The sequence below is a fragment of the Strix aluco genome, chromosome 5 (genome assembly GCF_031877795.1).
Source record: "Strix aluco isolate bStrAlu1 chromosome 5, bStrAlu1.hap1, whole genome shotgun sequence".
Lineage (NCBI taxonomy): Eukaryota > Metazoa > Chordata > Aves > Strigiformes > Strigidae > Strix > Strix aluco.
Window position 1 is genome coordinate 9,367,102 of NC_133935.1, and position 23,841 is coordinate 9,390,942.

The 23,841-nt window shown below is 37.1% G+C and overlaps 1 protein-coding gene across 2 annotated transcripts in view; it reads right to left on the bottom strand.

Moving 5' to 3' along the window:
* Positions 1 to 932: 932 nt before the first annotated feature.
* The window catches only part of CRY1 (cryptochrome circadian regulator 1), a 69,945-nt gene continuing 47,036 nt past the window's right edge, over positions 933 to 23,841 (bottom strand). For both annotated transcript variants that reach the window (XM_074825825.1, XM_074825824.1), the window contains exons 2-14: positions 17,964 to 18,072; positions 14,119 to 14,261; positions 12,565 to 12,749; positions 11,107 to 11,195; positions 10,364 to 10,504; positions 9,957 to 10,268; positions 7,375 to 7,526; positions 7,060 to 7,262; positions 6,194 to 6,292; positions 4,983 to 5,075; positions 3,766 to 3,837; positions 3,575 to 3,685; positions 933 to 1,591 (exon numbers count right to left, since the gene is read on the bottom strand). In XM_074825825.1, coding sequence (XP_074681926.1) covers positions 3,579 to 3,685; positions 3,766 to 3,837; positions 4,983 to 5,075; positions 6,194 to 6,292; positions 7,060 to 7,262; positions 7,375 to 7,526; positions 9,957 to 10,268; positions 10,364 to 10,504; positions 11,107 to 11,195; positions 12,565 to 12,682 — 1,386 coding nt within the window. In that variant the 5' untranslated portion in view covers positions 12,683 to 12,749; positions 14,119 to 14,261; positions 17,964 to 18,072 and the 3' untranslated portion in view covers positions 933 to 1,591; positions 3,575 to 3,578. The remainder of the gene's footprint in view (positions 1,592 to 3,574; positions 3,686 to 3,765; positions 3,838 to 4,982; positions 5,076 to 6,193; positions 6,293 to 7,059; positions 7,263 to 7,374; positions 7,527 to 9,956; positions 10,269 to 10,363; positions 10,505 to 11,106; positions 11,196 to 12,564; positions 12,750 to 14,118; positions 14,262 to 17,963; positions 18,073 to 23,841) is intronic.

The window sequence follows — 23,841 nt, forward strand, 5'->3', positions numbered from 1 at the left end:
GTTTATTCTACTGATTATGTATGTCCCTAGGAAACCTCTTCATTCAACTTGGACTGATCTCCAGAAAACACTCAGCATCTGCTTCTCCATTCTCACTGTTGAGATTTTGGTTCTTCAAGATCAGTTGAAGATTCTCTGCCTCAAGACAGTAAGCATGCCTGTATTTTCTTAGTAGTACTTTTGATTTTGCTATTGTATCCAAACCAGTATGCAGAGATATTTACATTAACTATTATCATCTAAAAATCTAGGAACAGGCAGAACCATGGCAGTTTATTTTGCAGAAAGTGCCCTGAGTATGTTGTCAATCCATAAATCTGGTCTGAATTTTAAACCTCCACACAAGAAGTGTCCCATGACTGGAAGTCACCCATGTGATACTACGAACAAGATAATTAACTCCTCCCACATGAGAATTAATTTGTGCACCCACTCAAGTAGGTAACTGACCTAGTTATATGTAAAATGAGGTAATTCAGACTGCTTCTTCAGAGATCTTAACAGTCTGAGAAAACATTTAGGTACAACTTCTCTAAACATTTGAGTCAGCAAACCCGATGTGTTTTTAGAAGTCAACATTCTCAAAGAACAGCAAGTTAACTGCAGTACAGGAAAGACTACCAGGCTATCAAGGAAATTGCAATTACAGCAAAGAGAAACCCAACCCTAGATTTTGAAGAAACACTCAATACATACATCGGTGAAAACCTTTTAATGGTAAGAATACATACATGCAATTGCAACAAAAAGGCCTGAATAATTTGGATGGTGTTTTGCTTCAGTATCATGAAACCTGAAGTGCAGGTAATATAGTTCACTGTTCATGGCTTCCAGATTAGGTCTAAAAAATTATATTTCCGTTTTTTCTTGAAACAGTGTTGTTTGGAAACATGTACCAGAGCAGTAGCATACACAAAAGACAGACATGTATCTATATATACAATTTTCTTTTATTAACAAGGTATGTCATTACTGAACAAGGCAACTGGGAAACACAAGGACTGGACATATACATGAAAATTTTACAACTCAGCAAAAAATTGGCATATGACTTATATACAGATGCAATTAATAAAGGTTACAGCTATTTGATTAAACACACTTCTAAGCACTTACATTATGAAAATATGAAGTTGATCATACAGAGGTCAAGTTCTGGAATCTAAAAATAATAACAATTTAAAAACTTCAAAACCTTCTATGTCCATCCATTTTACAGAACATCGCTACAGCTTTTCCTACTACCATATACATGAAAGATTATCAAAAATATATCAATGAGTCTATCGCTAATCATGAATGTTTATATTTACATTAAGTTAGCAAATTCTTCACCAAATACTTTATATACAAAACTCAATTTGCCCTTTGTGAAAGAGTCATTAAAAAGTTAAAAACCATAGAAATGCCAGTTAGAAATAATGCATTCCAAAAATTGGACTTGTTTACAACAACTGAGAACAATTGAAAATAATTTATGAAAAAAGTATGTCATTTTCGTACATGTACTCTCACAACACTTTAGTTCCAATACAGAGTAGCAGGAATTGTCCTGTGTGTTCTTTGAGTGGTATCTTCTCTTCCAATAATGCTGCAAGAAAAAAAGAAAAAAAAATATTCTTAAGCAGTTTGTTATGAGTCTTTGAAGAAGGCAGAAATAATTTAAGGGACCAATATTCTTTCCCCCCTTCTCAGTGCAGGAAGCCCTGTCCCCATTTGTATTGGCCCAAATACTCAGAATTCTTATTTCTTACTCCTTAGAGGCTAAATGGGGAAAGGTTAAAAAAAAAGATAAACCCAACAGCCTCTGTACTTTAGTGCTATTCAGAAGGCGCACATCCTTTTGCCAGCAGTGTTTTTGAGTATGATCTTGGCTGATTTTTGGATTTGACTATAATGCTTTTGCAGCATGCTTTGAACACCCCTAACAAAATCAGTCTTCTCTGCCAAACTAGAAACCCCTCCAACCTGTCTCTCAATTGAAAAAGAGCTTAGACAGGAACCAGACGTTCGCTCTGCAGGCACTTCTTCTACACAGACACGAGCACCTAAGGAATTCTGTAATACAAAACATGGATGCTGAATGAATCTACACATACTAAGGATCAGACAGCTACTGAAACACGGACTCTCTTTGATTACGTTCCACTCCATCCGAGTACCAGAAATCAGTTTGAGAACACAGAAGCAGAGTTTACAGTGCTTCCAATATGTGAGAAAATAGCAGATGGATTAATCGCTAAGGTCTCGGCTCACTTCAGGTGACAGCCATTATGGGAACAATGCTGTGGTTCTTCACTGAATCAAATCAGCACAACACAATTGTTCATAATGCACCACAATAGCTTTGACAAAGTGCTGACACCACGTAACAAGCAAAATTAGATCTTGCTGTCAAATCCAAATGAGGTGGATCGAATTTCCCTTTTTATTTCTAGAGATGCTGAATGCATCCTCTATACTTGCTGTATGGAATCCCTATCTTCCAATTCCAAAGTCTCTCCATGTGCTATTATCTCGCCTATATGCTATTACTCATTCTTCAAACTCAATAATGACCAACTCTTTTTTTTTGTAAAAGGTAAGTATGGAATAACATCTCAATCACCTTTAATCTATGCAGCCACACTCCTAGTCTTGAAATCTTGTCCCCTCTCATTTCAGACAGCCCTCCATTCTTTGGCTTTCCTCCTAAGTAAATTAGTCTTTAACTTGTCTTTCAGGTCATCTTCCTTATTCCTCTCAAATCAAGCTCACTGGGGGAAGGGGTTAACATCTCTGGCCTTCTCTTTTCTCTATCCTGTTCCTAAGTAACTTTATCCGAAACCAAAATCCAGTTATCTTCTCTATGTTGATTATTTCACACATATCAAACTCCTCTTCCACTTTACTGCTTCTCTCTACACATTTTCACATCTGTTCATGTATGTATATCTAGCAATGCCTCCCTCTCCAAATTCAAGTACTTTTCACCACAGCTTTTCTTGACAAACTTTGGCATCTGAGCATCCTGCTTATGTTACGGACCAATGACAAATGTTAAAGTCTTTGAATCTTTCTTGTCCCTACATCTTTACATGCAATAACTACATCAGCATTTTGCAGGTTTTCTGCAGTCTCTAAAACATGTTCTGCTTAGCCCACTTGTATGTCTAAAACTCTAATCCAGGCCCTGAGCCTTTCCTTTTAAGTTGTGCTAGTCTTCTGATTCAGGTCACCGTACACTCACACAAACAGTGCTGCTGGCACAGCTTAAGGTGACAGGCAGGAGCAGAAAGTAACTGAAGCTACATAAGCAGCTCTGCTAATGTATGTGAAACCCCAGTTTATCCATCTCCCTTTCATTAACACCTTGATCTGTGTCTGATAATCTTTGGTCTGGTTCTATTTTTATAACTACTTCCTATCTCATACTTTGTAAACTCTCTAGAGCCAGGATTTTGTATTGTTTGTACAGTACCTGGAACTGCAATATTTACAGCAATAACTTAGGATCCTTTGCATTGCAGTGATATGAATGTTATCACAGACACAAAATCTGTACAGAAATTTACTCATTAACAGGATAACTTACCAGTTTAATTTGTGCTCTGTCGCTGGACTTTTGGTCCAGAAACGCTCTGAGTTTCTTCTTCTGGATTTGGGCGTTTCCCTGCACTAATGCCAGTACCAAGGGCTGTTCTTCCTGATAATTTAAAACCAGTGTTTACATTAAGACGCTACTGCACCTTTATATAAAAGCTTTTTTTTTGTTCTTTAAATTACCTGCTTGCAGTAAGTGTGATTGCTGATTGTCTCCATGAGCATAGTGTAAGATACTACTTGCTTGACAGTAACCTGTTCAGACACAGTAGATATTTATTATAAAATTTAGAACTGCAAGCAAGTGTACAGTTACATTCTTTACAACAACAAAAGGAGCCAACTGATTTATTTTCCATCAAGAAAAATCCTGCCAGAAACCATCCTGAATGCAGAAGAGTTGTTATGAAAATAAAAAAGCCTCATGGCAGTCTACAGCAGTTAAATATATATGCACTTATATATGCACAATGAGCGATATTAAGTGCGTACATATTTATGCATTATATTTGCAGCTAGCAGAAAGTTTATATATCAAACACTTTAATTCTAAGTTGTTATAAATTTTAACATTTGTTCTGCCAAGCCTCCTTAATTATTCTTTTACAGCAATACTTGTGAATTCTTAGCATAACTGAGCTGTAAATAAAAAAAGCAAGTAACTTAGATGCACACTATTTTCTGGTTTGCATAAACTATCCACTGGCAACCTTGACACTGAGTCCTCTGCATAAATAGTGCAAATCAGTAAAAGCAGTTGCAAGGTTTCTTATTCTGAACAGTTGTGGTGTTCCAGTTACGTCCTGGATGCTTAAACAAAACACAGATTACAGTCTTTCATGATCAGTAAGCTCACAACCTCTGTTAAGACTGCAAAGAAACAGTTCTGCTAAATTTGATTGCAACTTTGATCTATCACAAACCACACCTTAAGTTTCTGTACAGTTAAAGTAATAAAAATTTGCCTCCACAACATGAGAATATCCACACAAAACTGTGGAAATTTATTATATATGGAAAGAGTGGCAGTGAAATCAGGGAAAAGATAAGGTTCAGATTTTGCTATCAAATACACAAAGTTAACTTCTTTCTTTCAGTATCTTTCATTTAAAGTAACCTAGGATAAAGTTTATTAATTTTTGTTTAGTCACACTTGAGATCCCTCCCACTCAAAACATACAAATAATGTTCTAGATGAGCATTTTAGAGATAAAGGTGACAAGACAAGCAAGTTCACGCTAAGAAATAATTTTTATGTTTCAAGAGCAGAAACAAGGCCAGTTCAGGTTGTAGACAGCAGCTGTCACCAAAAACGTATCCATGTTATTTTGATGTTTTCTCTGTTTTTCCATAGTTGCAAGGATTTGGAGATCCTCTACAGACAGGCACTGCCATAATACCTTGCTGCTGAATTCCACTTGCTCCTGTATGAGTCTCTCCCAGGGCACATGGCTGAACAACTGTATGACCATCACCAGCTCCCAGCTGAGCTCCTGGAGAAGCAGGAAAAAGAATTATAAACATAACAGAAGATACAATCCCAGTTCTGGAATTTAAAATATTGTGGTTTTTTCCCCTCTTCAAGAGGTAGACTTTGACTGTGGCTTTTTTTTAAAAAAAAAAAACACCTCAGAACAGGGTCCAAAGCTCTAAAGCTTTAGTCCTTCCAAACTCACACTTGCAAATTCAGATGAATACACAGTAAGCTTGTACAAAATGGATATATTTCTGATGTGAAAACTGTAACTACGTGTATAGGTATACATTTGAGAGCACATAATTTTTTCAACTAAGCTCTTCCTGTCTTCTAAATCTCTGAACTTAAAAGAAATAAAAGCTCAAGCACCCAGCTTTAAGGAGTCTAGACTTTAATTCAAGAGGAATTGTACTGGCTGAAAACAATAAGGTCCCTCTTTCTCCGTGATATGCTTCTAACCTTGACTAAAGCCTAAGGAGAACACAAAACCAGCAGATTTCCAGTTCTGCTGTATCCTTTTACAATGAGAAGTGCAAGGTGTACACAGTATTCAAGATGTAATGCACCATGGATTTATACAATGTTAATACTGTTTTTTCTTAGTAAGTAGTTATTGCTAGTCTTTGCATGTTACAGTAAGAATGTTAATAGTCTAAAGTAATTTTAATCAAAACTGTGTAAATTCTATTTTAAGTTTTCAGACACTGTTCACCATAATGTTGACATTATGGTAGAATTAAATTCCAGTAATCAATCTAATGCTAGCATTAGAAAACTTTACAAATTAACAGTTCTGACTTGAAAATTCACAAGTCACTTATTACAAATATCAGGATGGTTATAGACTTCTAGAACAAAATCACATTCAAATGCTTTTGAAACCAAACTGTTAAGTAATTTTCAGGGAGAAAAAACAGGTTAAAAAATTCTTACATGTTTGAGATTAAAAAATCTAAATATGTCTATATACAAATACTACCAAACATAGTGAATAAATTTGAAAATGTTTGTGACTTTCACTGAAAACTGTCTTATGAAAACAGTTCCTTCTTATAATACATAATATCAAGGGCATTATAAAAGTTCGTGCAGTTCAGTTCCAATAATTCTATGTATTGAAAGAATTTGACTGACCTGTACTACCACAACCAGAAATGCTTTCTCCTGGTGAATAGCCCATTAGGCCACCATTTCCATTTCCATTTGGATTAGAAGGCACTGTTGCAAGAAGACCTAAGCAACAACAACAAAAAAATACAGCCATAAAGACAGACAGAAAAAAAAAAAAAAAGATTAAGTGTGGCATGTTTTTTTCCTCATGATAGCCAATTCTCCACCCTCTCCCTGAGGGGTTTACCTTTATTAAGAGGAGAACATATTGCCATCTTGCCCACTTCTGGGATCTTGCCAAGTAATTTCAGTTCACAACTACTTAACAGGCATTTTCTACATAATATTCTGCATAACTTTTCCAATATTCATTAGTTACACGTATTCACTATGTTGTGTTGAAGCGCACTGCATCCTGATTCAACATCCAGTATTTGAACATACTGACTGCTTACGCCTTCCTGAGCAATACAAGTGCGTGTGGTTTACCTCTCAGAGCAAAGGGGATGGTCTTTCCGAACTAGAAAGAAGGCTACCAGAGGTTGCACTGGTTTCTGTTTGAGCAACAGCATTTGCAAATGTAAATACAGTATGGTATTAACACCTATCTGTATAAGGGCATCAGAGTGCACAGAAGACCCAGTTTAAGCAGAAAACTTCCAAAAATCCACAGAAAAAAGTTTCCTGGTAAGATTTGGAAAGAGGCACTCCACTCAAAGTCTTTCTTCCCTCTCTTGGTTACATCTAATATTTTCATGTATTTGGATACACAACCCTGGTCACCACACTGAGCTCACACCTGACTACCACTGCTGCAGGACAAAAATTATTAATTGCTAGACAGTGAAAGAAGTTTTCAAGTAAATAGAGCAAATAGCCTATAACCATACCCAGTCCTCTGTATCGTGAAAGCTGCTGGTAGATTTGTTTCATCCTCTCGATATTCAGACGGCTTGCCTCTGCATGATTTACCATTGGTTTGGGATAATTAACTCCTATAATACATTTTGCAGCCTTCTGGATGCTCTCCGGGGCATTCCAAGGATCATAGATGTATTTTGCAGGGAAACCTCTAAGCACTGGCAAATAGCGTCTTAAAAAAAAAAAAACCAAAAAAACCCCCCAAAAGGTCATTTTAAGTATAAAGCCACTTGACAGTTTAAGTAACATCTATGAATTGGTACTACTTCTGGATTGTGAGTTACCTGATATAATCCCCATTTGGGTCAGTTCTTCTGCCAAAACCCACTGGACAGTAGCAGTGAAAAAACTGCTGAAAGAAGGAACTACAGGATAGCCACATCCAGCTTCCAGCATTCACACTCCAATCTGCATCAAGTAAGAGCTCTTCAAAGACCTTAAGAAATTAGAGCAACAAGTTAGTCTGAACATGGCACACCTTCAAGACACCTATTTTTTCACTAATTGTTCCGAGTTTCTGATTTCAGCAGAAGCAGCCCAGCTCTTCAACACTGCATCACTTTCTTACCTGGCAACATTCACAGAATGCTCAGTACACAACTGCAAATACTTACCTAAACATCAAACTCGAGAACAAAAATGCGATATCGAGAACAAAAATGCGATAGCCTGTTTGGCTTTTACCCTGTAAAAAACCTTGTAGACATCTCAGAAAGCTACAACCAAAGAGTTACACATTCTTGCATAAACACATCCTTAAAAAATAAATCCCCAAAGGATGTCTGGAGCCTGACTGCTTGCAAGTGGTATTTGTTGCTTTCAGAAGAATTGCTTCATCACATTACAACTGAGTAAGCTTTGCAAACTTCCAGAAAACAGGGATCATTTCAAACTCAAATTGTGAGTCTGAACACCAAAACTTGCACAGCACCTTTTACTATGCAAGGAGTCCCAAGGGTAGAATTCAAGGGTTTCAGGGTAGCACATTCAGAAGGTGTATTCTTGGAGACCAACAGTTAATCTAGTAAGTCAGTTTTGAGGATGCACACTTGAATTCCTGGAGGTACATGAACCACCAAGCATGCTGAAGAATGGCGGGACAGATCATGAACTCTGGTCTGAAGACAAAAATAGTCTTCGCCATTATATTAAAAATAACCTCAGAGAATGCTGAAGATTTATGAGGGTTTTACTTTACATCTGGAGCTCAACAGTTGTGAAACATTCAAGCTTTCAGCACTGATTGTTTTTTAATTATTAACACTGACAATACTAACTTGTATGAAAAGTTTCTCTGCTCAGTCAGATCACTAGCAATGCAGACTAACAAGAAATAAAGAGAAGCCTTATTCTTTGAAGGAGAACATTCAAGTACCTTTTATAAAAAGAGTGCGCTGAGAAGTAGATTTCAAAACAGGTATTTTTTTTTAATACATATTTCTGCAAGTCCTGATATCCCTTTTCAAAGTTGCATTGTCTCCAAATGTTCCAAAGAAACCATCATCTATCTTCACACTAAGACACTAAAACTTAACATCTTATTACTGCCACCCAACTTCAATTAATATTATTCCAATACAAAGTCTAAATAAGGCAATACCATTAAACAAGAATCTCTCTCTCTACATATATTCAATAAGGCATTCATTCTACAGTATACACTGAGTGTTACAAAAGTATCTTTGTCTAAATATCTGGCTTGAAAAAATAAAGTTTATCTCAAAAGATTTTTAAAAGCATTTTAAATACAAAGTAACTAATAATGTAACAAGATCTTCAGATGAACATTAAGTGCTAGCACACAAGTGTTCCACTAGATGCTGCCATGTAATAAGACTTTGGAAATAACATCACCTTGGAAGGCCAGATTAACTTTTGCTAATTATGGACGTACAAATTAAACATCTTCCACTGCACAAGTCTGCACCCTCCATATATCTGTATTATTTCAAAAGTAAGAATAAGTAGGCATTTATCTGTAATATATACAGCTTTGTTGTTTGGCTGAGTTACCTATGTATGTGCATCACCAATGTCTTTATCTATGAACCGCAAAAGGGAAATTCCTAAAGCAGCTTATGTTGTGTAACCAGTTGTTTTTTTAAATGCAAGGTGTTTGCTTAAAACTGATTTGTTAAAAAAAAGGTGAAATTTCATAAGATTATATCCATATATAAATATGAGGTCACAATCCTGATGGCAAGTAAATTCTTTTTTAGATTTCAAAAATAAAAAGCATTCTTAATTAATTATAATTGCTCAGTAAAAGATGTGCTACCCTTCTAAAAATGTAAAACTGATTCAAAGGCTGAGATTAAATTATTCCATTCTTTTCTTCAAAAGACTGACATTTGTAATTTGAACTTCAGCTTCTCTTGGATAGTTGCACAGAAATTAACTGCATGGAAACTTCAGCCAAATCATGTTGCCCATACTCACATTTCTAACATTGGGCGAAGGGACAGAAATTGCTGAAAGGACATTCTCAGCTTTTAGTTTCTTCCCTTTAATTCCCCTTTGCAGGGAAGCAGACGCGATATGTGAACAGAATCTGTTCACACGGTATGACTGGAAAGAAGTTTCAATACAAGGGAAATCCATGTTCATTTGCCAAGATTTAGGAAGAAATCTCAAATTTAAAAGAACTGCAGACCTATTCTGACTGCAAGAAATACTTTAATATTTCAATAAAAGGGGGCATTCGAGAGGCAAAACTTCAGCACCGCTGGTTTATCAGAACTGATTTAGTTTTGGCCACAGTTTAAGATTCATAATTCATCTTACACCACACAGTAACAACAATTCTAGAATGACTCTCTGAGACTTTAACAGGCACTTCAAGAAATTCAAGAATAAGAAACAATACCTTCATTCCTTCTTCCCAGCTAATCCAGAGGTCACCTCGAGTCAAAAAGCATGCTACAGCATGCCGGGCTAAATGGTGAATCCAACCTTCTTGACGAAGCTGCGTCATAATTGCATCAATCCAGGGAAAACCTGTCCTGCCTTCTGCCCATTTGGCCAAAGCCTCAGGATTCTTATCCCATGGAATTTGAACACAGATAGGATTCCCCTCCATTTTATCAAACCGTGGATTGTTAGTCGCCGCTGTGTAGAAAAATTCACGCCATAACAGCTGGCCATAGAGGGAGAGGGGAGGGGAGCTGTTCTTTTTTACCTGAAGATCACCATCAAAGGAAAACATTTTATTAGGAGAAGTAGGGAAAAATCATGACATCTAAGAACGTGTAGCTGACTACGTAGAAATCATACCTTTTTGTACAGATCCGTTAACTTGAAATAAAAGAGACGACATGACAAACAGCCAAAGCGGAGGTAGGGACTAAGCCCTGTAGGGCTTGCCAGAAGGGAATTTGCATTCATTCGTGGTCTTTCAAAGTTTGCTACCCAAGCCTTAAAATAAAAGAAACAAAAACCACACAACAATATCATACTACAGGCAACTATGTTAGCAACTTGTAAACATAAAAGGGAGAAATCACACACACTGCCTATAACTGAATCCAGACACTGGACAGGTGATCACGTTACCTACAACATCGTGGAGATCCTTTTGAATCAGCAAATCTCTAGAAGGTAATTTATCTCAATGCAGAAGGCATGAGCTGTCATCCAGAATTACCTATCCCTTTCTTTTAAATACAGAGGAAACCTAGACAACTAGCAATACGTTAGCTCTTAGAGGAATTCCCCTTCAAAGCTATAAAAAGTATGTTTCAGGTAAAAGTACCTCCAAAGAAAAGAAAAATTAAATTATTTTGAGTAGAAAATAGTCTAACAGACATTCTCTAAAATTCAAATTAAAAGACAATCTGCTATCACCTTCTAGAACTAAGAAACAGTAACTGGATTTATATCATTATATCAAGGCCTTGAGTTCAAGTTTGTGGCTTTGAGTTTTTTTTAAAAGGACTTGCCCAATTCCTTTTACATTTCACTGCAAAAAGCAAGTATGTTTCCCCGATATGTCATAGTTGCAATGATTTGAAATATACCTTTCGTTCTAAATGTCTTTCCAATCGTGTGAGAGCTTCTGTTTCTCCCCCTGGCCATACTGCAGAAGGAAGACCATCTGTGTCAAAACCTGAAAAACAAATTGAAACAAGGAAATTATACTTAAACAGTAGGGCAACAAAATTCTAGCATATTGATACTTGACTACATTTTATTGTATCTTGAGAACAACCCTAAGCTGGACACATGGCAAACAGAATGCAACCAAGTCTTATCAAAGCACATTCAATACCTCTAACTTCTAAAAGTAAAAATTGGATTTTGCTGCATTTACATTAATTCACATTACAAGTTTTACATGCTGAATAGTCTTACTTCAATTCCACTTCTTCTGGGTTTTTTTTCCACAAAACAACCTTCCTAACATTTTTCAAATTATTTTCAAGTTCTCAGCTCTGCAATATGTGGGCTATCCCAAAACCACAGCCTTTTTAAAAAAAATTAGTGCTAAGAAACAATAATTGCTATTCTAATTTACTGAATGTCTAAAACTCTTCCATCAAGTTAAAAGCATGAGTGCTATCTTCAGAACATTCCTAGGTTTCATTGACCTTGACTTAAATAACAGATGGGGATTATTGTCAATTTGATGATAAACACACAGTGGAGCTGCAAAAGAAAGATGAAAAGAAGGCAACAAAATTTCTTCCACACTCCCACACCTCCCCCAAGATTGTTCACCAGGTGCATGAGATAACATGTCTGTCTATAGTTTAACCCCTGTATAGTGAGATCTTCTCATCTTAAAAAAAGCTTTCAAAGCAAGGTCTGTTGTTTAAGAGTTCAACAGGACTAGACAGAGCAGCCAGAGCTTAGCCAAAATCTGTCCAGACCCTTTTGTTTGCAATTTGGAGGTCACACCACATTTGCTTGTATTTTGTGGCGGGGGGGAAACAGGAAAGAGATGGGGGATCCACAGGACAGTAGCTTGGTACTGTTTCTTAAAAATCAGATTTACAGAAACATAAGACCTTTTTTCTTTTTTCAAGAAGTTTCTAAAATAATTATTTGCCTTATTATTATCTTTTTTTGGCATTGCAAGACAAGAGGGGGTTTTTTTAATTAATTTGTAAAATGACAGATTAATGACCTGAAGCACAAAGATACCGAATACATTTAATACAAAATGAAATATCAAAGACTATTAGTAGCTTAATGATTATTTGGTACCATGGGAAAATGGCTACACTGTATTACAAGAAGCCAAACAGACTTAGTGTAGTTTGATATGACCTTCCATTTAAAAGAAAACAACTAAACTTTACAGAGTTGATTATCCTTTTTTGTTCCTTTTACGAAAGGGTATCATGTCATAATTGGCATCAGTTTAAAAATTAACCATAAGTAGAACGTCTCTCATGGTTATTTTAAGTATTATGCTTTCAGTGGTAGATTACATCTTACTTGCTTCACAATGTCAAAGCAACCTTAGAACATACCGAGCTCTTCAAGTGATGGGACACCATATTTCTCGTCATGGTCATCAGAAACTGGAGTAGTACATTTTTCCATTACTTCTGGGGTTATAGTCTCCACTGGCATCTCCAGTGGTTCCATTCTACTAATTAGGGTCTGGAATCGTTTGTAAGTAAGAGGAGGCTGTCCTCCATTTAATTCTATGATTCTGGATTGAAAAAACAGGAAAAAAAGAGAAAGTGAGTATGTCAGACAACAGTATATAACCATTTTAAATTTTTAAAAATGAAATATACACATCTATACACATACAGAAATATCTTCTTACCTGCCTCTAGCATGTTATATAAAATCACAGATATATACATGGTAATTCAGATAGCTTGAACTTTAGTTTTACCATTCTTTTTTCCCCACTAGGGAGACATATAAATTAACTGTTTATAACCAAGTCAATTATTCTTCACTCCTGGGTTGAAGAAAGTCTCTCAAGAACAAGTAATGAATATAGACAGCTCAGGGCAAAGAAAAATACAGAACAGCAAAGCAGATGAGAGATCACAGCTACATAAAGATACATCCAAGTCACCTACAAAACTATGCTATTTGCATTAAAAAAAAAAAAATCTATTTTTCAATTCTTGTATTGAAAACAGTAGGCAGTATTACAGCTGTCTTAATATGGGGAAAAAATAAGGTGTAGCTTAAACATAATGACTGTTGTAAAAACACACAGTTTGCATATTTTGCATTGTCACCTGAAATATAACTAAAATCTTGGAAATAGGAAAACTTCAGAGAAATAATTTACAAAGTGGTAGATGGAACCAGCTGTTCATTTTGGGGGGGTGTTTGGGTGGGGACAGAAGAAAAGGAATTTTCAAAGCAGTAAATAATTCCCTTTCCCCCCATATGACTAGCTGCCTCTTATACATTGGCTTGTAAATATAAATAATATTTATATAAATAAAACTGGCATCTACCACAATAAATTACTCAATGTTAGGAGAAGCCAAGTCATATTCTGAATAGTCTGTGGATTATGTTTCTACAACAGGGAGCTAATACTAATCCATTTAAATAGACCTGTGGAAAAATATAAACAAGGCATTAAGGCATCACAGGGATATCAAACAATCCCCAATTATTTATAGGATACATAACTGATAGGAAACAGTTCTTAAAAAATAAAGAACTTTCTGCTAACTTGTGTACAGCAAGTGAAATAAGGACAAAACAATGTAACAAAACAACTAAACAACAACAGATCTTATTTGGGAGAAGTTAAAAGTCATGTTTGAGTAACTTCATTATAAAGGACAGATAATTAACAGGACCGTTATTTTCAGAAGAACCCCAAATCAAAACTATACTTCAGATACAGTTTTGTATCATTTTTTGGAGTTGCAAAGTTCTATTCAGTATGTAGTAAAATCTGGATGGATTGATAAAAGAGAAACATAAACCAAATTTGTAGTCTTCCTAACTATAAAGTGTTCTGCGTAGGAAGTAGCACACAGTATCTAAACAAATTAATTTTTTTTCCATTTTTAAAATCAGAGGTAATGGTAACTTACTTGTCTAGGTCATATAATGTATGGGAAATTCGAACGATGACCTCCACTCCAGCTTCACTAGCCAGCTTCTTAATCGCTGCATCTCTTTCCTTTCCAAATGGTTCAGAATCATATTCAATAGAAAGTTTTGCAATGTTCCATTCCTGCAACACAAAACAAAAATATGGTCCTTCAGCAAGTCAGCTGTTTGATGGAGGGTGAGGGAAAGGAGAATGGGGAGGACAGGGACAAGGTGGAACACCAGCTATCACCTGCAGATAGTTGTCAGAGATACACAAAGGCCCAAAATACATTTAGACACTCAGGCTCACAAAAAATAAAGTCCAACATCTTGGCATCTAAGCAGGAATCAGGCATTAAAAAAAGCCTCTATCTGTTCCATTACTGTGGGTGCACACAGTAATAGGACAACTTCTAAGCAAATTTTGAAAACTCAGCTCTAACTTTAGGATCCATATACCTGAAGAGACACAACAGAAGGGAAAGATGACAGAGGCTGCCTTCTGGACATTGATCAGCAGCAGTGTTTTGCTCTGCAGAAAACCTTTTCGCATATGCCTGTCAACTTTAACAGCAGAACTGAAGTGGGGTGGGGGAGTGGGGGGCAAAATAACCCCTGGCTCCCTCAAACCAAACACCACACACTTTCCTTCCCTTTTCCAAATCCCTGCCCTTCACCCACCAGAACAGATAATCTTCAATTTCAATTAAAAAATAAAATTAAAAAAAAATAAAAATCTGTCTTCTAAAAAGAGGACACCTTCAAGTCTAATATACTTTATGTCACAGATGCTGTTACCAAGGCCAACAGTAACAGGTGGGGGAAAAGAAGCAAAGAAAGGGATCAACTAATGGCTAAGGCTTCTCCAACAGCAGGGAATTTGAAAGGTTAAGTATGCACAGAATGATCCTAGAAAGCCATCCTGTCAATCAAACTCAGAGAAATACCTTTCTAATCCCTCAGAATCTTAAACAGTTAATTTAAATACATCAGCCAGACTATTTCAGAGAACTGGATTTACACCAAAGAAAGAAGGGGCACTCTACGCTGTTCACCTACGGTGCTGTTTCACTTCTGAACTAGCTCTCTCCTAGGTGAAGCCCAAGTACAACCCTGAGGACAGGCGATTCCAAGTAGTGCTTGCTCTTTCAAAGACAACTCGGCTCTCTCCATCGCTGTCTGCCAAGACTGACCCAGGAGGCCCCGAATCCTCAAGCAACCTCCCACACCCTCATACAACATTTATTTTCCATTTCATAATGTAAAACCACTGTCTGACAAGTTGCAGCAGACATTTTTCTCAATCTTTCTTTCCTCTGGCATATTGAAAAGAAAACCACAAAAAATGTGTCCAAGAGCCAGAGCCACATCCCCAAGGGAGTCGAGGAATTCTCAGACAAGTGCCACGTGATGTGAATACACCCAGATCATGTCAGCATGAGCTAGGCACTTAGAATAAGCATGGGCACAAATCGCTTTGCACATACCACTGAATGTTTTTAGCAACACTGATGCATTTAAAGAATTAGAGATTGTTCCAATTTTATTTTCTTTATCAAAGAGCTAGAGATACAAAGCAGACCAGGACAAACTGAAGAGAATGAGGCAAGAACCAACCAAAACTTGACTGATTCAAGTTAGCCAACAGGCACCAAGTGGGTGCCTGCTACTAGTGGAAGTTGCATTGCTGCGGTCAGATGGAACCACCATCCTTAAGTTACTTAAAAATCCCAAACAAAAACCAAAAGATCCCAAACAAAAAACCCAAAGAGTTTTGCAAAGACCTGCGAAGTCCACTGGCAAAAATATTCTGTCTCTATGCACTGTTCCAAAGGATGACAGCCTACTGCTGCTATCAGCAGCACTGTTAGCTAGCACTGCTGAAAACATGTGACATTGAATTCAGTGTCTTAAGGGAAGCAAAGCTCCTCTGAAGGACTGGAAAGAGGAAAGCAAACAGTCATATATATATATATATATACACACTCACACATATATACACATACACACACACGTGAATGAAAGAGCCTAAAGGTCCTTGAGGCCTCTTACAAGGATAAAGATAGATCAGTGCTCTGCCTTTTGAAGGAATTGTCCTTCAGCCTTTGAAAAGGAGAGCCCTACCAAGAAACAGTTGAAAACATTAATCCCCAGGAAATCCACAGATGTTGGCAACTGTGATAGGGTTCCGACACAAGGGTCTATAGAAGTTCCACTGTCTCCTACCATTATTTACTTAAAGTTATCTTCTACCAGCCAAAAAACATCAACATGTGTTCTTCAGGGTCAGGATCATCGCTCACCTTTGAGACATTTAATGAGGATGATCTGAAAAGCTTGGTTCAGTGTTAAATGCCCTTCACTGCACTGCAAATGCCTGATATACAGCTACTGCTCTGGCAAAAGAGGCTGTGAGATAATGGTATGAGATGCATGTTCCAGGTAGTCTTCAGCCAAAAGGTGAAGAAGTCTTCAAGACCTTCAACAATGCCTCTCATTTGTTCAAGGATAGAGGATGTCCTGAAAAGCCCCTCAGTGAACAAATGTAAGATAAAGACACTTTTTGGTACTTTGACGAACCAGAAGACAGACAGATGTAAATGTTCTTTTTTGATTGATGCACACTATCTATATGACAAGTTATATTCATTACCGTCTCAGAACTAAAATTAATATTCTGAAAATGTGGCACTCCAGTGTTGTTAAGCATAGAAAGATCAGCCTAGTAGGAAGATCTGAAACAGGAGCTGTCAAAGCAGCCATTAAAGTATTTAAGAAAACTTGTCACAGGTCACTCAAATCCAGAAGGTAACACACACAACAGAAATATCTTTGCTCCTATTTAAATGCAATCAGACCAAATTTGGCATGCAGATATAACAAGCTTGAATATCTGGAGGGTTGCACGCAGCAACTAATGTCACAGTACTGCAGGAAATTCTTCACTGAGGGGAAATCAAGAAAAGACCAGTCAGAGAATCATCCAGTTAGTATTTCAGAACTAAAGCACAAGAATAAAAACAGAAATGTGAGTTTTAGTTGAGTTTTCACCTTGGTGTTGAAGACTTGGGAATAAAAATCTTGAACAGATCATCTCTGAAAAAATAGGTATTTATTTCGCTCCTCCAGTCTTGCTCATCTGTGTCACCTCAATCCAGTCATTCCTTAAAAACTTTTAAAATCTATCTGCAAAGTGTTCATTTTTACTATCCTATTATAGTATTGTTACATTAAATACACTATTACCCATGGAAAACAAATATCAATAATAATCCCTCACAGCTTTAATTTCCTCAATAATAAGACTCTTTCCCATGAGAGCCTTAAACTGCTTCGACTAGAAATTGCTTTTTACCTGCACTATGCTTTTACCAAGCCTACTACTGGCAAAGAGCTTATTAAATCACTTTTAACAGCCAAAAAGCAACCACAACAGATATTTGACCTAAATAAAACATTGCTTTTACAGGTCAGGCTTTGAACCTGGATTCATGTGCACGGAATTGTATTTCAGTATTTCAAAGGGAACCTGTAAAGGAAAATTTAGTAATATACAGTACCTACACTTAACCAAACCATTAGAAATCAGTTCCATTTCTGGAAAGAAAGAAAGCAAAAGCTGTAAAGTCTAAGAGCAACTCACTTAAGTTGGTGATATGCACACTAGAGGGGAAAAACCCAAATCTAACAAAAACCTTAAAGAGAAGCTGCAAGGACAGTTAAGTATTTGCACGGATAACAACTTGCACTGAAGTATACAGTACAAGAAATATTCCTAGTTGAAATTAGTTTGTCAGTCATATTTTATGGACAGAAATAACAACTGCAAGGTGGCATGATGTACCTTAAAAAGTCTGGGGAAAACATCTGCTGGCTGTCCACGAATAACAAACAAACGTGAATTCAGTTTCCGTAGATTGGCATCAAGATCCTCAAGACACTGAAGCAGGAATCTGAAAGGAATTGTAAAGAAACATTTACTTTGAGGCAAACCAGACAATTTTACAATAGAAAAAGGGAACTAAGAGGAACAATCCAACAAATATTATCATAACCTTCAGTATTTGGTGTGTATTTTAGTGATGTATGCATGTTCACATCCTAATTACACTTAGCTTACCATAGTTCAATAACATACAATATATTCAATAATACATAATTCAGAAAACCAAACTGCACTTCATTTAAGTTTTCACCTCAACACTATTCAGCTCTGGAATGGACTAAAACGTACTCAAGTCTTAACTAAAACTAGAAGTACCTTGTCACTCTAAAGAAAAAAGCACACCACAGAAAAATCCCCAACAAACAGATAATCAGCTGTTGGCATACTGCTACTAAACCTAATCCAAGACCTTCTGACCACACAGCAGCTTGAATTGTTACTAAAACCAACATACCAGAGGACTACATGGTCATAACTATCCCTTTGGCCTTCATTTATAAAAATAGCCCTCTATATAACAAACAGTTTCATACATCTTGGCTGTAACCTCACCTGAATTGTTTAATGAGCAAATCAGCAAATAAGGAAAAAAAAAGCAGGTGGGAGGAAACGAGATGCTGCAAATCTGCCAGTCTTCAAGAGAAACAGGTAGTTGCACAAAGGATATTGAGACAGGTTTGCAAGCCCAAAGTTTTATTAGTGGGTACAGTAACTAAAAATAATTCCAGTGGTGAAAGTTGTTTGGAGGAAGAAATAAAAACAAAAGGAAGGAGAGGAAAAATGGAAATTCTCCCTTGCGATCAGCCAGAAAGAGATGCTGGAGGTCCCCAGATGAGTGCCCTTCCCTGGGACTTCTCTCCAGTGTAACAAGTGGCTCCCCCCCCCAATATTTTCCCTTGTAGTAACAATATAGTTTTCACCAGGAGCTGCCCAAACCCTGTTGGCTATTGTTAATTACAATGTGTTGGCACACACCAAAGTGCATGATGATCAGGGCAGCTACTGAGTCAGAGCCTGCAGTCATTAACCTCTATGCACGCACATTATCCGATCCCCTGCCACAAACCAAAGGCTACACCCAAAGGGGGAAAAAACCAGGCGATTCCCACGCTGCAGGGCACTATTCCTGAGAGAGCCTGTTGTAATGACACTACGTGCAGGTGCAAGGCCACGAGGATAACACCCCAGGAGCAACCACCCGAGAGCGATGCAGGGAAAGCAGTGCCACGGAGGCCTGGAGACACTGCGCCCGCAGCCTGGGTGAGAGGGCAAGGAGCTACCGGCGAAGGGCAGGCTGCACAGGCAGGTGTCCACAGCACTACAAAGGCACCGAGCAACCAGGTTTACGAAAATGAAGTTCATGACACACCTAGGTTTAAGAATGAAGCCTAAAAAATAACCGGTTACAATGAAAATGCTACACCCTCTAGGAGGGATATAACATACATGACTGTTGTAAACCTACCATCATTTTTTTACATTTTCTAGAGATTTAGCAATATATAAGTGATACCTAACTAACATACATTGCCTCCCAACTTTATATGGAAAAAAAAATATAAAAATTAGTAACACTGGCAGGAAAATCCCCTAGCTGCTATTAAATGCCAAAAATGCATGGCTCACTTGACCTGAAAGGGTATAAGAAAGCAAGTCTGAGAAGAAGCCAGTGTACAAGAATACATCTGCTTCTTGGCTGGCAACTATGCTTATATGTTTAATGACTGGAACGAGACAAAAATGTCTAATTCTCTCACTTTGCTAAATTTTATTTTGAAAAAAGCTCTGGAGTAGCGAGATCATGAAGGATATGCTTGCTGTATCTAAAAAAACCCTTCTGTATGCTCATTTAGTTAGAAACCACACAGGAGTAATTTTAAGAATCAGATGAGAATCCTGTATGCTTCTAACTGAGAGAACCTGGGCCCCACGTTCCCAGGCCAAAGTCACTTCCAGATGGACTCTGAAAAATACAGCTTCATTTTATCATTTTTTTGAAACCTGGAGTGACAGACCTTATCACTAATCTTATCCACCTGAATCTTGCTTTCAAAGAGCATGTGCCTTCACTTAAACTTCACAAATTGCTACAAAGACAAACCGCAATAGTGTCCCGGACAACTATGAAACAGTCCAGGAAAGGTTGGGGATTTTTTGTTTGGTGGGGTTTTGTTGTTGTGGTGGATTTTTGGTGTGGTTTTTTGGTTTTGTTTTTGTTCTTTTTTTTTTAACTTTGTATCACAGAATATAGGGAAAGGGTATGAAGATAAATTGGTGACATAAAATGTTCACAACTATTCAAAGTAAAAATCTGTCTTTCAGGAAACTCTTAGGGTTTTCTCCTGTTTGCATCTCAGTTCACTCTAATTTCTCATTCTCTTTTCTTCTTACCTGACTGACCGTAACATACAACTTCTAGCCTGGACTTGGCACAAAATCCTATTCAAGAAGATTACATACATTGACCCAGTCTCCAATTCACATCCATGATCCCTAAACTTGCCCTTAATACTGTTTAATCTCTATTTTGTTGGTTCCCCAAATCCCCTCTATTATCTCTTTTAGCTATCTCTTACCACACTCCTGCAATCCTTCAATCTCCATAAAACTCTTTCATGTATTTAACAAACATAATGGTGTAGACTCAAAATGTTAAATATATGTATGAAGGGAGCAGTAGAGTGGCCAGGGCAGACACACATTCCCCCTACCTGAACAAAAACATAACAAATGAAAAACAGCCAAACCACGGTTTGAGTTGCACGACTGTCACTGAAAGCATATTGTTCTAAAATAATAGATTAAATTAAACCCTAGCAACCCTATGATAACTATAGTAACAGCAATGCAAAAGAATATTGCTTTTGACTTTCAGAACACAGATTCAGTTTACAAGTGGTTACTCAGAATAAGCATATTTGAATCTTTCAGTTGGACCAAATGTGTTTTAACAGAATGTGCTGCAAATAATCATGCATCCATTTCATTTTCACCAACTATATTTATGCTATTCTACATCTAAAGGCATTTTTTCATTAAAGTGTTCATATTTGTCAAAAAGCCTTTACACAGATTTGTCTCGCTCAGTTAAAAATGAGCCTTCTTAAATCATTGCTTCTAGATACAACCACTACCAAGAAACTTATAGTTGAATCAACTACTTGTCATAACCAAAGTTTTCACCTCCTCTTTTTCTCATGAGTACCTTTAGAACCTGCAGAAGCAGCACAGAACCTTTACTATGGTTAAACACATGCTAATTGACACCTAGCTTCAGGTATATCCAGATACAAATTACTTTGAATTTAAGGAAGGAAAAAAATCTACCTTTCAGAACTTCTGCCTTCATCTTCATCTAACATGTTAACATACGCCTAGGTGAATAGGCCTTCATGAAACAAAATTTTTTAATTGTACCAACTCCCTGGGACAACTTCCAATTCCAGCACTTTCTCTAATTTTGGCATGGCATTGTAATGCATTGCATTTATCTCTTGTCCTAGCAAATTAATGTTTCATCTATAACATACTCAGGGAGGAGTAATAACACGTCCACAACATGCACACCCCCACACATATTAAGCACAGTAATAGAAAAATAATAAAATAATAATTCTCAGCATTCAACACACTGTCACAGTGAATTATTATGGGATCTGGAAGAGAGGAGTTTTTAGTTTTCCAAGGTATCATTTCGAGTGGTAATGCCTGTTTGCAAGTGAACTAGTTCTGAATTACTCTAACACCATGCATGGGCACTTAACTGCAGCATAAGAATATGCAGGTGTTTTGCTCAGTGCAGACATTTAAACATAATTAAGAGCGGCATTCTAGCACAGACAAGGCAAAATTGTTTGAGCTTTCTCTCTGAAGCGATGCACCAAAATGCTCCCAAACATGTTCCTTTCACAGTATAACACAAATGAAAGTGAATGGTAAATCAGTCTGTAAACTGAAACCAAATATGAAACCTGTCTTATAAAAAGTAGTTTCTTTTCAGTATATGAGCTCTTGAGGCAAAGTTTCTTCACAGAAGCTATGAAGTAAGAGCTATTGGGCTTAAACTCCATTATACTTTACCAAAGTGTGGCAATTAGGAGGTATTAAATCTCTCCCTACAGTAACAGATCATGTTTCTAAGTCTGCAAGCTAAAACAACTTTTTCCTCTCAACCTAACAGTCAACAGGAAAGCACTTTCTTTTTCACCTTGAATGAATATAAAAATTACATGACATCATTAAAAAGACTTGAAAAGGATGCACGGATATTCTTTATCAGATTAGAGCATCAGCTCAGGTTTCTGCACCTGGTCTTCAACTTCCCTTGGACAAAACAGAGGAAGGAAAAGTTCACCATTAGCTTCACAGTAGCAAACTGTTGTGAGGTATGTGCATGACTGAGGTGATGGAGGGAGGCAGAAAAGACTTATTGTAACACAGGGAAGATGCCAATGCAAAGCACACCTGTCTTCAAGCAACATTCTTAGAGGGCGTTATACACATTTTGCTCAGGGTCATCTAATGATAATACTCAGAATTTTCATGGAAGCTTTTAAAGACCACATTCTTTAAAAGACACGCACACAAATCTTAGCTGTTTACTCCAAGAAACTCCACAGTCTTCCCTGCTGCCAATCATGCAAAGTCTGCCTGGGGTCTGAAATCTAAACTAACCTTCTGCCCCCCTGCATCTTAAAAGTGACCGCCAGAAACTGGTTTGCGTAATACAGATCATAATTTTAGCTACCATGCAACTGAAAAACTGGTACCATCAAGGCAGAAATTCAAGAAGTTAAATAACTAATTGTTAACACAGTTAACCATTAACAAAATGAACAAAAACTAAGCACTACATCAAGCAGCCTTCCTGGCTCTGCACTATTAACATGATTAAAGACTTTCTCCAGGGAAGAAGTCAGGAGCAGTCTGTTAAAAAGGTAGCATTCTTATTTAGGAGAAGACTTGCAAGATAGATACTTATAGACACACTGTTTAAGGCTACCATTAAGTCTTGTTTGGGGTTATTTTTAGGAGTAATAAACACACAGAAATTGTAATCACACAGAACCATCCTTGCCAGTATGAAATGAGGACAGTTGCTGGGAATTGAATTGAATGCAATGAATTCTCTTTCAAGACATCATTCACATCTGAAAATGGTGGTGCTAAGCCATTAAGAATCAAGAAACTTCAGTTTCGGGTTTTTTCCCTGAACTGATCCAGATTCTGAATTTAACCATTAGGCAAGACAGGAGTGTTAGACTGCACAGCTGGTACCACATGAAAGAAAGAATCTAGTCAGGCTTCCTCATTCTGAGGAAAACATTTAAAAAGTTGAGTGAAAAAGAACAGTGCTAAAACTTACTTCATTCCTAAATTTAATTAATGCTGGTCAACTTCCAGCAATCCATCCCAACTTCTGTTTAACCAATCTTTTTAAATTCCTCCTATCTACCCACTAGTCCTCATGCCAAGCTGTTGATTACAATCTCTCCAGTGAAAGAAAAGCACTGTCAAACAAGACTCATGTCATTACACACATTTGATTGCCACCCAGACATTATCTATCAGAATTACCTTAAGCAGCCTAATGTCTGCTAGTTTTATTTTCCCCGTTCAATTTTTTTTCCAACGTTGCTATCAGATATATGTCCTTCACCTTTCATAGTTTAGTAAACTGGATTCAATAAAAAGAAAGAATATTACATACTGTATAACATCGACTACATTTTTTTTATTTGAGTGGGTACAGTTTACAGCATTAGACTCTGATTGT